Here is a 13,429-nt window from a genome sequence, read left to right on the forward strand (position 1 = left end):
TGTGTATTGAAAACACATGAATGACATTTTATCCTGCTAAAAGTACAGCACGCAAACATCAACTCTTTCACATACAGTATTTATTTTCACATTTATTTTAAATACGTTTCAATTTTCCAGTTATACTGACAATACAGTATTTGCACATAGACCTATCGTTATTTTTCTCAAATTGCTTCATATACAGAGCTCATGGGAGGATACAATCAGCAAATAGATTGCTTCTTTATACTGTACAATTAAATGTCTCAGTATCTCACAAGATTATAACCCATGTGGGGGAAACAGTGGTCAACATCTACTGTAAACAGACATTCCTTACATGGAGCTAAAAGCACGTCACCTACAAAAAAAACAAACAAACAAACAAAAACATATTCACTTTTTAAAGGGGCTTAAAATAAAATACTATATTTACCATATACTTCTCCCCATTTTCTCCATATGTGTACTATTGCCGATACTTGACGTAAAGTAGGATGAGAGGCGAAGGACAACAGTAAAAACGGTGAATTGTACTTGTCCTTTGATGCCAAGAGGGAACGTCAACCGTCGGAAGCTGCTCACAGTTACGGAGTGGTGCCAAGACTTGACGACAAAAGGAGAGAGCCCGTGTTTATCAAGTCAAAGAAAAGTTACGTTATTTCTCCAACTTCTGCCATCTTATCCAGAGCCACCCTGGAATGTGCCAGGAACGTGTGGGGCGGAGGGTAGGAGGGGCGTCTGAGTACGCAGAGGAGAGAATGGAGGGAAACCAGGCTGCGAAAGAAAATAAATTAAAGCTTAGGAATGTGAACAAGTCACATCGGACTTCGAGAGATCACGATGGCAACGATTCTAGACTTTGAAGTCCAGCAGGTTGCAGTCGATCTTGTAGTAAACATAAGGGTAGTACTCCTGCTGGCTCAGGTTCAGACCTGGGATGTCCATGGAGGCCTGCAGCGAGACAGAGAACATCATTGGTGGTGTTTTTCCAACTTTAACGTCAAAATCGTCAGCTGCGGGGAGCTAATGGTCGGGCGTGTTTACATCCTGTCCGACAGGGTGTCGGCCTGGACGGACCGTGTGTTCCACCCTGATTGAAGCGATTACGCCAGTCAGAACAATGTTCAACCAACCAACAGAGCAGCCGCGCGAGATTTACGAGGTGGATTTAAAAAGTCGTCCCACTTGTCCACATGCTGAATAGCAGTGATAAGACCACCAAGAGGCTTCTTTGTTCCTACACAGGGGGATCAGACTCGATAGCTTGGTGCCAGACCCCTGATTTACTGCCCTCCCACTCATCGGTGTTTCTGCCCACTGGATCAACAGCGGCGATGTTTCCACCTAACAAACAGATGGCTATGCATCTGAGGTCAGAAAGATTCCAGCACACGCGTACAAACCACCTCCACCACGAAATATGGTTATTCCACAAAAAGTGTTTCAAAGTTAGATGGCTCTGAACTACGGCTGGAAAACTGTTTGTGTTGAACGCAATGATGTCACGCGGACTCTGACGTTTGGGGGCAAAATTCATCACTTCATGCTTTCATGCTATTAGACATTGTTGTGATTGTGTCTCATTTGGTTTGAAAACATTGGAAGGTTATAAACTAAATGGCAGGGGTTCAAATGTGTAGGAACAGCAAGATAAATTTGAGTGTGTGTGTGTGTGTGTGTGTGAGGGGGGGGGGTGGAGAAACAGTGCTGGCCTCCGCCCTCATTATCACTGCTGAAGTGCCCTTAAATCCAACTGCTTCACTGGAGTTGCTCATTGGCAGGCAGACACTCTTCCAGTGTGAACACAGAACTGTGAATGTGGTCAGCACAAATGAAAATAATGCTCTTAGACCAGAAGTATTCACATTCAAGTTAGCAGAGGGCTAACAGGGTCTAGCCAGAGGGCTAACAGGGACTAGCCAGAGGGCTAACAGGGACTAGCCAGAGGGCTAACAGGGACTAGCCAGAGGGCTAACAGGGACTAGCCAGTCCTGCTGATGGCGCGTCTGCAATGCTGCTCCTACAAGAACACCATCAGTTGTGAACGCAGAGATGTTTACCCGGCAGCGATGAGCTCAGTGGGCATTGTGGGAACTGGTTTGGTGATGGCTTGAATGTAAGGGACGTTCATTTATATGAAAATAGGATGCACACACGGACGTCTGGCCCTAAAAAGGAGAGTGGACTCACATCAATGATGGCGGCGCTGCTGTCCAGGTGTTTGTACAGGTCGTAGAGCACCTCTCTCAGCCTCTTCATGTTCTTGGCTGGCTGGAGCAGCATGGCCTGGAAATTAACTGGCAGCCCGTATCTATGAAACACAAGAGGACCAGACGTGCAGGCTGTTTTCCATCCGTTAGAACATAACAAGATGCCCACATGCACAAAAAAACAAAAAACAACAACTAATAAGTAGGACGTGGCTGCAGGTTGCTGCTGGAGAAAGGGTTAAGTTGCTAACCTCAAGACCGACTCAACAAATACACGCAGAGCTTTTATGTGAATCCAGGCGATGAAGGCTTCACTGAAATTGACTTTAAGCCATCGCACCAAAGGCCCCTAGATGGACAGACAAAGAATATTGAATTTTTCAAAACAGGTTTTCGTAAGTAATTTATTCATCAGTAAACACAGTGGCAAATTTGTTGGTATCATCTTGGGTTTTGCTCCGTTTTAAAATGATTCATGACAAACTAAAGGTTTGTTTTTGTTCAAATTACTCAAGCACAGACATGTATGTGTCGCTCTGGCAGGCGCCTCCCTCTCTATCCCATGAGTGTGAGCCGTGGACGTACAAACTGCTTCTTCTTGTCGGTGGACAAACGCGTCATCTCTTCTTTGTCCGCCTTCATCTCCTCCTCATTGTACTGGAAATCACGCACTGTAAATCTAAGTCAGGACACACGGCAGAGAGATGCCAGTCACAGAGGTGCACCAACACACACAAGCACCTACCCCACACACGATCACACACTCGAGTGCACTCCTGAAAAACAGGAAATGCAGTAACGCATTTCCATAAACGCACAAACAACATGACCCCATCATTGTAATTGTCACTGGCTGTCAAGTGCAGATGACATTGTGTTTTATTAAAGATGAGCTGTCGGTTTTTAGCGCCGGGTAAGCTAGCGTTTGCCTTTACAACAACAAAAGCTTCTTTCAATCATGAACTATTATTATTTTTATTCATGACTGCTTAACTGAGGTTCCAAAATATAAATAAACGATTAAAAAGAATATTTTCCCCGTTTTTATCTTTTTGTTGAGACTCTTTGGAAAGCCCTTGTCAAGTCAATGTTAACAAGCTGTCACAGGGCGATAAATGAAAGAGCGGCTTGTACTCTTGAATTTAAATGTGAGTAATTGAACCAACTTGTTTTCTCTGGCCTTGTGTTTGAAGTCATCCACAGCCTTCCGGAAGAGGGTGACGCTGAACAGGCCGCTGTCGTGGTCTTCAAACAGCAGCCTGGAGGAGAGGACGCAGGATGACAGGTTACAACAGGAGCCGGCGGAGCTCTAAGAGAAACGCTTCATCCGCTTTAGTTTGAGGAACTACGGCGTGGCGTCGACTCTCCTCCACATCGTCTCACAAAACAATCCTTTACTAAACAGCTGGTGCAAACCGATGCAGGTCACTGAAGCAGAAGCGTCAGCGGCATCCGCTCCTCTGTCACAACTGACCGTGAGACGCATCTGAGCACGATACAGGGAACAAGGCATGTCGATGAACAGCTAGAAGGGCAGGCCATTTAACATGTGTTACTTAGTAACGGGTCCTCACACGTACGCTAACGTGACCAGCAGGCAGTATGGATCATGTGACAGGACAAATGTGCTCACTGGCAGAGATTTAACGACACTGTTCCTACTGTAAATGTACCCTCCCAAGGTAATGACATCTACACAGATACGGAACAGAGCGAAAATTGGAAATTAGGACCGAGCGATGTGGACACAGATGCAGATCCTTCACTGGTGGGTAACAGACGACAGAGAGTTCGAATTACTGAAGCCCTCAATCTGCCTTTTGAAGTTGCTCAAAAAGTAAAGCTGTGATGAGCAAACAGAAGAAACGTGTCCTGGCGGCTGCTGGTCTCTGCGGTGTGCGTCCAGTTTCCACATCAAGAGCTGCATGTCTGCTCTAGAAACAAAGGTTGCTAGGTTACCACACCTCACTTAACCGTGTTCATCCAAAAGCCTGCAGATAATGTCTTAAATCACCTGGCGAAAGGTCAGTGGGTTTCAGGTCAACCAGATAATATTTTCTAGACTAATGTGAGTCCATTGCTTTTAACAGGTCAACCGTAAAATGCGTCCAGTTTTAATCAGAGGCTGACAGCGAGAGGAGGAAAAGCAAATGGAAGACTCCAACACTGCGTCTCTAAAGAGACACGCCATCAGCTGCACCTCTAAGATATCAGACGATCCAATAATCCCTCACAAACGTGTCAGAAACCGAGGGATCTACTTACTTGGTGGAACGTGGAACAACCATTTCTGCGAGAGTTTCATACGTCTTCTGCCAGTCGGTAAAGCTGGTCCTAGTGAGAGAGGGAGCACGTCACTTCACTTGTATCGGACTTATTATCTATTTATTATTAGTGTTCAATTAAGCAGAGGGCCGAGGGAGGGATTCTGTTGTACAGTTTATTTGGTATGTGTGTCCACTGGACCCCTTGGAAGTGTCATGCCGTGTCTCAAAGGCCTATCAAAACCACCCAAACAGTTTACCGACTTACTTTGGACCTAAAAACCCAAAAGGAACAAACAAACAAACAAAATTTGGATAAATAACCTCCTAAAACCAGATGGTTTTCAGAACATGAAAGAATTGGCACCATCCAGATAAACATTTCTCAGCTTCTATAGCAGGTAGAAACATGAAATACAACCAAAACATGCTGAAAGTTAATCACCTTTGCCTTAATGTTCATTAAATATCATTAAATCATCAATTGCCTCAGTTATTGAAGGCAGGTCAACCTGAACTGCAGGTCTAAATGGTTTAACTTCTAAAGGTTTTAAAAGCCCAAAAGTCAAAGTTAAAATTAATATAAAGGAATAAAACCATTAAATGCGTAGAAAGGTGCTGAGGTGAGTGGACCTACTTTGGAACAACCACCAGCATGGTTATCAGGTACTCTGAGTCCAGAACAAAGTCCTCTTTCTTGACTATGTCAGCCAGACTCCTGGTCAACAAGCTCCCCCTACAGGATGACACACACACTACACCACGTCAGGGACAACTCAAAAGAAAGAAAGAAAACAGGAAGATGATTGATACTCAAACTACAGTCCTCCTGACTGGAGGAAGTGAAACCTTCCATCTTCCTTTTGGTGAGAAATAAATAGCAAATAATAAATAAACAATAATATATTATTTTCCCTACAGATCTGCTGTGTTGGTTTGCACAAAATCTTGACAATCTCTGACATTGTGAGTTAAGTAATTTTAATTTGAAGGCCCAAAACCTTTAGCCTAGATGTGCATGCTTGAGATTTTAAATTTAGATATTTAATCTTTTTTTTTTTTAATTACATCATATTTTGAAACTTTTTTCCCCCAAAAAACAAAAATAGTGATGGTAGCATGAGAAGTCAAAACAAAATGAAATTAGGGTAGTTTTAACATGACAGTAACATTTCATAATAAGCTGCTTGCAATAGGCATGAGCTAATAAGGAAATAGGCACTTATATGTTCTTATTCGATGCTAAATCTATGTTTATGGGACGAAATGAGAGGGAATAGCTTATTTGTTGCTTTCCAGAGTATGTGACATATTTTCTTACGCATTTAATAGCTAAGCTATTAGCAGCTACTGTATCTACCGCTACATCAATGCCTATATTTACGTTAATAGAGACGTTATTATGCACTCATTAATTATTTATCTCTCGGCTGGTTTGAGACAAAGAGACATTTATCCAGGTTTGGACTGCATATGTGGACTTTGGAGGTATCTAAAGTGTCTTTTGCTACCAAATTTCCCTTTTCCACTGCTCTTAAGCACCCCCTCACCATAGCAACACAGTGAGAAACTACAGTGACATCACATTCAATGTGACACCTTCGCCACCATTAAACAGCTGAAGAAGAATGTGACACCCAGAAATGATTGAGGATGGAGGAGAGGGTTTTTTCTGATTCTTTTTACAATAACTTGGCCATCTAAAACAATGAGGATCCAATGACGCTGTCGTGATTCTACTGACTTTAGTCTCTGACCAATCACTGACTCGCAGGGTTGCAGAATATCGTTTAGTATCAACTCAGCTCACTTGGACCTTCGGCCAAAGTGACACACAAAAAGTACCTGGTACCAGCTGCTGTCCATCACGGAAAACCCAATGAAGCTGCGTCAAACTGAGCCGGTAACATGTACGCGATGCAAAATAGGCCTCGGATACAACAACGTAAGTCACGTGATACTCACGCGTTCTTCCTCTCCAGGTTCTGCAGGTTTCCCTTCAGGTTGTTGTACGCTGAGGCTCTGGCCTTCAGATCGTTGTCTATCTGAGTCACTTGCTGGAACCGAAACGAAGAGAAATTATAACCAACGAATCCTTGTTGGATGAAAGGAAACAGACAAAGACTGGAATTATCCACAAACCGACCTTAGAGATGATCTCAGAGATGTTTTTCAGCGACTGTTTGATTGGGTACTTGGCCATGTCCCACTGAAACCTGGTGATGTAGGTGACCAGGTCCACTGGAGAGAGTAAAACCAGATTCAAGTCCTCAGCATTAATCAAACCTATTTCCAGCCTTTATGTACTCTCACGATTAGCGACCGAAATACACAGAAGTCTTGTCTACAGCAACACGCTGCCTTTTGTTTACTTCTTCCATCACATTTGTCATTTGTCAGCTAAGTGAAGAATTTGTGAAATGATGGTAACAGCAATTACGTCCGTTAGCCAGTAGGTTCTCCTGGACTTTGTCCCGGCTGTCCTCCAGAACGTCGGCCATGTACTGCGCCACCTTCTTCACCACACTAAGAGAAAGAGGAACCATACAAAGGACTGAAGTTTCAAAACACCAAACATGATTCTTCACATGCATGCACGAAACCTCCCAAAGACATAAAGCACTCCATTTACGCTCATGATTGAACTGAAGGGTATTCATGGGGATTCGTTACCTCTGCACCGAGTACAAGTTCACATTAAATCAATCGGTGCCAAATTTTGGAACTAGAGAGCTCACCAGAGTGAGAGACTGTGTTACGTCACCCTGCTTGAACCCAACACATCGTTCGGGGCAACGTTGACCCAGAGGAGCAGTTACAGTTTTCAAAGCTTGACTTAGACAACCCTCTTTGTAACAAATCAGTGGAAAGAAGCGGAACCTGAGGAAACCACCAAACACAAACACAAACTACGTCTAGAGCTGAAGAGTGGACTGGGTTTGAAGGCCTAAAAGCAAAGTCAGGAGCTCATGTTTTGTCACATTACAGAGAAAACTAAGAACCAAAATAAATACTGTTGGGTGTTGGTGCTGAAGTCCGGGTAGCGCGACGGCTCAAATGTGAACGGTACAAAACTAAGCGGTCACCAAGACAATGTAAAAGAGGTTCTGGCCTCGTCTGTCCATCCTAAACTTTACAACATGTGAGACCGACGTACGGTTGAAAGCCTAAAAGAGGACTATAATATTTACTGGATTGGTATCAGCGAAGGATGACGTCATACACCTTCATCCTCCTCGTTCTACAGCAGCGACATCAGCATTATTAAGCTTATTCATAGAAGTACACATCCTCGGTGCTCACGGTGGAAAACGTAAAAAACAACAACAACAAGGGAATAACTCACAGATAATATCAAGCAGAAGGGTGACGACAGAACAACTTGTCAAGATATTGTTCTCATTACATACAACACGGCTAGTTTACTTAAAAAGGGCCGTGTTCGGTAGCTGACTCGAGCTGCCGGGGTGAAGAGTTCTGCCCCTTTTCTTAGACATGGCTGGATGCACTGAACAACTGAAAAAGGACCCTAGCAGTAAAACATGAACATGGAGGAACAGCAGGGCAGATATTCACCCTTCCACAAACGTGTCCAGTTTAGCCAGCTCATCCGACAGACCCACCAAGACGTCCAGCGTTCCCACCTGTCAGAGGAGGAACAACAGACATTATAACAACCCGCCACTGCGACGGCGCTCCGCGTGCTGCTCTAAAGATGGCTGCTGTTCTCCACCTTCAGGTCGGGGATGTTGAACTTGTTGTTGGTAGAGAGGTTGTTGGTACGTGTGGTGGCAACCATCAGCTTATCCCAAGTCTGCTGACACGTCTTCTCGCCCGGAGCAGAGATCAACCAGAATTCTGTCATGGCGACTGGCAGAAGTTTGTCCTCTGATGTAAGAGAGTCACTGGAGGAAGAAGGAGACGAATGAATACAATGTTCATGACTACAGTAATTCAGCAACGCCTACTTGTAGGCCACAAATTCAAAAGGAAAATGTATTTGCGTGTCTATGTTTTCTCCCACAGCGAGTCTGACTGTCTCGCGGTCGGTCAGGTAGATGAAATAAAATACTGCTTACATGTTAAACATCCAAAATTCAATATTCTTGCCGATGTGCTGGTATTTTATATGGGATTCTGCTCAGCACAAATATAAACAATCTACCTTACCTAAGTGGAATCAAGATTGTACAGTTTTCACATTTTGTACACACTGAAAAAAACCAAACAAACACGTAAACGTTGTGAATTTGAAAAAGTGATGCCCTTCAGCTGAGCAAACTGAGCCAGGACATGCTGATGTTATCATTCATCCTCAATATGAGCCCACATAATCTGAACAGCTGAGAGAGCCACTCTACTATGAGTACATTTTCCTGCGTCGGTGATAAACACAAGCCCCTGGAAGAATCCAGATCTTTGGCCATTTTTAAGATCTTGAGTTCGTTCCGCTTTCCAGCAGAGTTTTGCTTCCTAATCACGAACTTCCTCCTATTTGCTACTTATTTGTCCAGAAGTCGCTGATTGTATCACTGAGCCACGGCAGAGACAGACAGGTCAGAATGTCTGCTGATTGACGGTCACATGATCAGTTTCCTTGCTGCGGAGGACGTGATAAACACACGTTGTTCTGTTAATAAAACACCGCGTAAACCACGTGGCTCACGATAGAAGCGCCTAGATATATGTTTTTTCAATCTCCGTTAAGTGTAAAATAAAATCACTGATGAACAACTAAATTAACGTGTGTGTGTGTGTGTGTGTGAGAGTGTGGGTAAATGAATCGCTAGCCCGCTGATGACACTATAGCGTGCTAGCATTGCAGTGTCGCGCTGTCACGACACCGTTATTCGGTACGTTCCCGTACTTACCGACGCGTTAGCAGGCTTCAGTGTTTGGCACACACGGTAAAACTCAGTGAAAGAGTCGCAAATTCCAATGCATAGCGCGGACAACAGCAGGTTTTCGACTCCGAGGTCCTTCAACAGAGCATCTCACTCACCGTCAGCTGATCACGGGACTTAAAGTGCGCCTGCGCAACGGCTGTTGCGCACTATGCTGCCTTCACCGGCCCTCCGGCGAATGTTTTGTTGATTCTGTTTCGACGACAGTCATTTTGATTGAAAGCTATGAGCTTATTTGGAGAAAAAAAGTATTATTTAGGGATGCAGCTTCTCTGTGTGTGCGTTTATGAAGGCGAGATTCAATTAATAGAAAATTGCTGGGCACCTGTCTGAAATTAGAAAAAAAAAAACAATGTAGATTTAATAAAGTTTTCATTCAAAAAAGCTACCACTGCGCTACCCAACAAGGGTATAATGGGGATGATCATAGTGTTAAGTTAGATATGTAAATAAAGTGTTTTATTTTTTATTCTTTTGATAAAAAGTCAGTCATTCCTGCAAGGCTAATTTTCCAGCGATGTACCGTTTTGATAGATTTCTGACTGTTCCTAAAGGCAGCATACGTGTTTGTTTTGACTGCTAGTGGTTACCTCTCAATACTGACCTCTTATGGTTAAATTAAATTACTACAGTTTATTATTTCAAGTCTGCCTCGCCACAGCAAAATGTCTTTCTTTTCAGGTCATGTAAAAATATGAATTTTCAGCTGTTCACCCTTAATCTGTGTTTAAGAGTTGTTCCTAAACAAACTAATCACAAATAATCAGGGGCTAAACATTCAGTATATCACCTAGACGATGGGAATACTGTTGTCCTGCAGTTAAAGTTTTGAGCAGACAGAAATGAAGACAATCAGCATGGGTACATCTTCACCTATATATTTCTGTTCTGTGTCATATTTAAAATTCGGTGGCACGGTGGTGCAGTGGTCAGCACTGTTGCCTCACAGCAAGAAGGTTCTGGGTTCGAGTCCTGGCTCCAGCACAGGATCTTTCTGTGTGAGTCTGCATGTTCTCCCTGTTCCTGTGTGGGTTCTCTCTGGTACTCCAGCTTCCTCCCACAGTCCAAAGACATCAAGAGAGGACGAGGCTGATTGATACTCTAAATTGACCGTAGGTGTGACTGTGAGTGTGAATGGTTGTCTGTCTCTATGTGTTGGTCCTGTGATGGACTGGTGACCTGGTCAGGGTGAACCCCGCCTCTTGCCTGAAAGCTGCTGGGAGAGGCTGCCCCCCCCCCCCCCCCCCACACACACACACGCGCACACACACAACTTTTAACAGGATAAGAGGTAGAAAATGGTTGGAAGATATTCGACTGTACACTGTTGGTGTGTTTGCTCATGGAGAATTTTTGGGTGTAAGTGCATTGAAGGGGTGTGGTGCTACTTGTGAACTGTAATGAGATGACTTTTGATGTGACTCTACTTGACCTGACCACTCCCCAAGGTCGGGCTTCCTGTGGGTCCAAGTGGTTCAATGATGTATAATTGGAGGCAGTGCTCAGCCGTCTGCCTCCTCTCCCATGGAGCCATCTTCAGGTGTAGGAAACCATTTTTATGTTGAAGGGTAGACCTAAAAATGTCCTTCTTGATAAAGGTTAGAGCTGGTTCAGGGTTATCTCAAACCATAGTCGTGCTGCTATGGGCCCAAATGGGTTTTCCCATGATGCACTGGGTTCCCGTCTCCTTTGCTGAGCACATTCATATCCAATTAATTTGAATTAAATTATGATGCAGCATGGCTGGTGCAAGCCGCACCTCTCATGGAGGCCACATCCAAATGTCCTTGAGGAAGATGCTGATCTCCTAATTGCTCCTGATGAGTAGCTTGGCACTTTGTATGGCAGCCTCCACTCTGTGTGTGTGTGTGTGTGTGTGTGTGTGTGTGTGTGTGTGTGTGTGCTGCTAAATGTCTCCTCTCCTCTGACAGCAAGTGCTTGCTCATGATGGAAACGTTGGCTTTCTATAAATGAATAAAGACCGTGTGTGGTCTTGACCTGCTTCCGTGTCCTGAGGTAACTCCTGTTGTGAACTGACTAAACAAGGTGCTGTATAATCAAAATCTCTCTGAACTTACGCTCAACTCCAACTTCTCCATCACTAGGAGAGGTCTTGCTGTTGAACTCACTCTGTTTGGTTCTTACTTTTTTAATTTTTTATTTGTGGCTATGTTGTGACTATCAAAGATTGATTATCAATGCTGTTATCCGTTTATATCCTCCACCGCTGGCTGTAAATTCCATTTCCTTTCTAGAGACAGAGAGGACATTCAACTAAATCATGATGAACTGGGGGGGTGATTGTGGACCCCATGACCCTTAAGGCACATACTTTTTAGATTTTATGCTTTGTTGATAGGAAACTGGAAGCTTGAGAAACACGCAAAAAAAACAAAAAAAAAACCCCAGTATCATTTAATTTGCTGAGAACTTAAATTTTCAACTTTCTTGAAAATTCTTAGATTATCTGATTAATGAATTGGAAAAGAGCCAAACATAACTAATCATTTTAGCAAAACAATGTGACATGAAGGAATCCATTTATTTTTCACACCTTGTTTTCGTTTCCTGAATTGTCCGTGATTTATGACTATTTTAGACCCTCCTATCTTCTTCTGCACACAATTCACTCGTAAACAAAGCTTGACACAACTGTTGCAAGTGTCGTAGTAAAAACCAGCTCCTCCAGTGGTCCGTGCTGCCGGTGCCCACTGACACAGAAGCAGAAGTCATATGATTTGAGTGGCTGTAGGCTGAGTTCTGCAGCTCGCCTTTCCTGCATTTCACTGATGCGCGGAACATTTGAACACCACGCTTAATGAGACACATTTCCCAAAACGAATCTTTTCCTATCAAATTTAATTGCACAGAACATCAGCTGAACTAACGCTTTAAGTGGGTTTGACGAAGGCGTGAGGACTTATCAACAAAATATCCTGTAAGCTCTTGAGTCTTAATCCACCACATTCCACGGGACACAAACCGTGAATGTCAAAATAACTGAGATTGAAGTCTTTTTTTTTTTCTTGCACGTTTAGTGTTTCCTCAACGTAGCAATTTTGCTTTTCCTCACCATTAAACCCAGACAAATCCATAGAAACACGTATAACTGGGATCAACAAAGTCGTGTAAACCGAAACAAGGAGGAAGGCTTTTGTTATTAAAAGGCTTTTGACCTGGGGACATTCTCAGCCTTGTGACTTTCCCAGTTTTGAGGCATTCAGTCACAAACGTTTTCAAGGAAAATGTGTTTGTTTTGTTGAATGTAAGTATGTCAGTAAAGTTTAAAAAATAAGAGCGAATAAAACTGATAAAAAAAGTTATATTGTCTTGATTTTCTTCTAAAAGAACTGTATTGATGAGTGACATTTTATTGGCTTGGACCCTGGAAACAAAGTTAGTCTTTCTTCTTATGGTTTATATTCTTACACTGGCTATTAACAGGACACTAGTCCTACCCACTTGCAGCTACAAAAACAAATTTTAAAAAAACACATTTTGGCGAGTATGATGTTGATTTTCTGTTTCATTCTTGATTTTATTCATTTATTCAATCAGTGGGATTGTACTGGAGAACAGACTGAACTTTCTTGGAACCTACTGACATTTTGTTGTTGTTGTTGCAGAGATACACTAGCAGCGACAGTCAGCCGCAAACCTTGAACAATTGTCAAAAAGCGAAAAATTAACATTTCTACAGCTTTTTAGTGATCGATCCAGGTTCGTCACATGAAGCCCTGGATCCATACTAAAAAGAACTAGATCTCGCTGATTGTCCGGTTTTGTCAGAAGAGGGCTACTTCAAGTAATCCAACAACAACAACAACAAAAAGAGTCCAAACTGCAGACAATAGTAAACAATAGTCCAACTGGCTATGTCATCAGGGGGTCTTTGCACAACCGTCCATCCGCTTGCACTAAACTCGTCAATGATGCGTTTTCTTGTGCACAATATTCTGACTTCTATCTCCAAATTTGAACCGTGATCTCAGAATCACACGTACACATTTCAAACGTACAATACATACGAAAATTAACATACGTTAACAGTTATCAGCCGGATCGA

The 13,429-nt window shown here is 43.1% G+C and overlaps 1 protein-coding gene across 1 annotated transcript; it reads right to left on the minus strand.

The window, feature by feature from the left end:
- Window positions 1–53: 53 nt before the first annotated feature.
- Window positions 54–9,496, minus strand: atp6v1c1b (ATPase H+ transporting V1 subunit C1b). Its single transcript, XM_086193936.1, has 13 exons — window positions 9,331–9,496; window positions 8,193–8,364; window positions 8,036–8,103; window positions 6,900–6,985; window positions 6,606–6,700; window positions 6,425–6,516; window positions 5,097–5,195; window positions 4,461–4,529; window positions 3,362–3,454; window positions 2,781–2,874; window positions 2,447–2,544; window positions 2,176–2,296; window positions 54–936 (listed from the first exon to the last, which is right to left on the minus strand). The coding sequence occupies exons 2-13, from the start codon at window positions 8,322–8,324 to the stop codon at window positions 838–840; spliced, it is 1,146 nt and encodes a 381-aa protein (XP_086050062.1). The 5' UTR covers window positions 8,325–8,364; window positions 9,331–9,496; the 3' UTR covers window positions 54–837.
- Between the last annotated feature and the right edge of the window lie 3,933 nt (window positions 9,497–13,429).

The sequence above is a fragment of the Aulostomus chinensis genome, chromosome 22 (assembly GCF_037954235.1).
Source record: "Aulostomus chinensis isolate RoL2024-O1b breed Wild chromosome 22, RoL_Achi_v1.0, whole genome shotgun sequence".
NCBI lineage: Eukaryota > Metazoa > Chordata > Actinopteri > Syngnathiformes > Aulostomidae > Aulostomus > Aulostomus chinensis.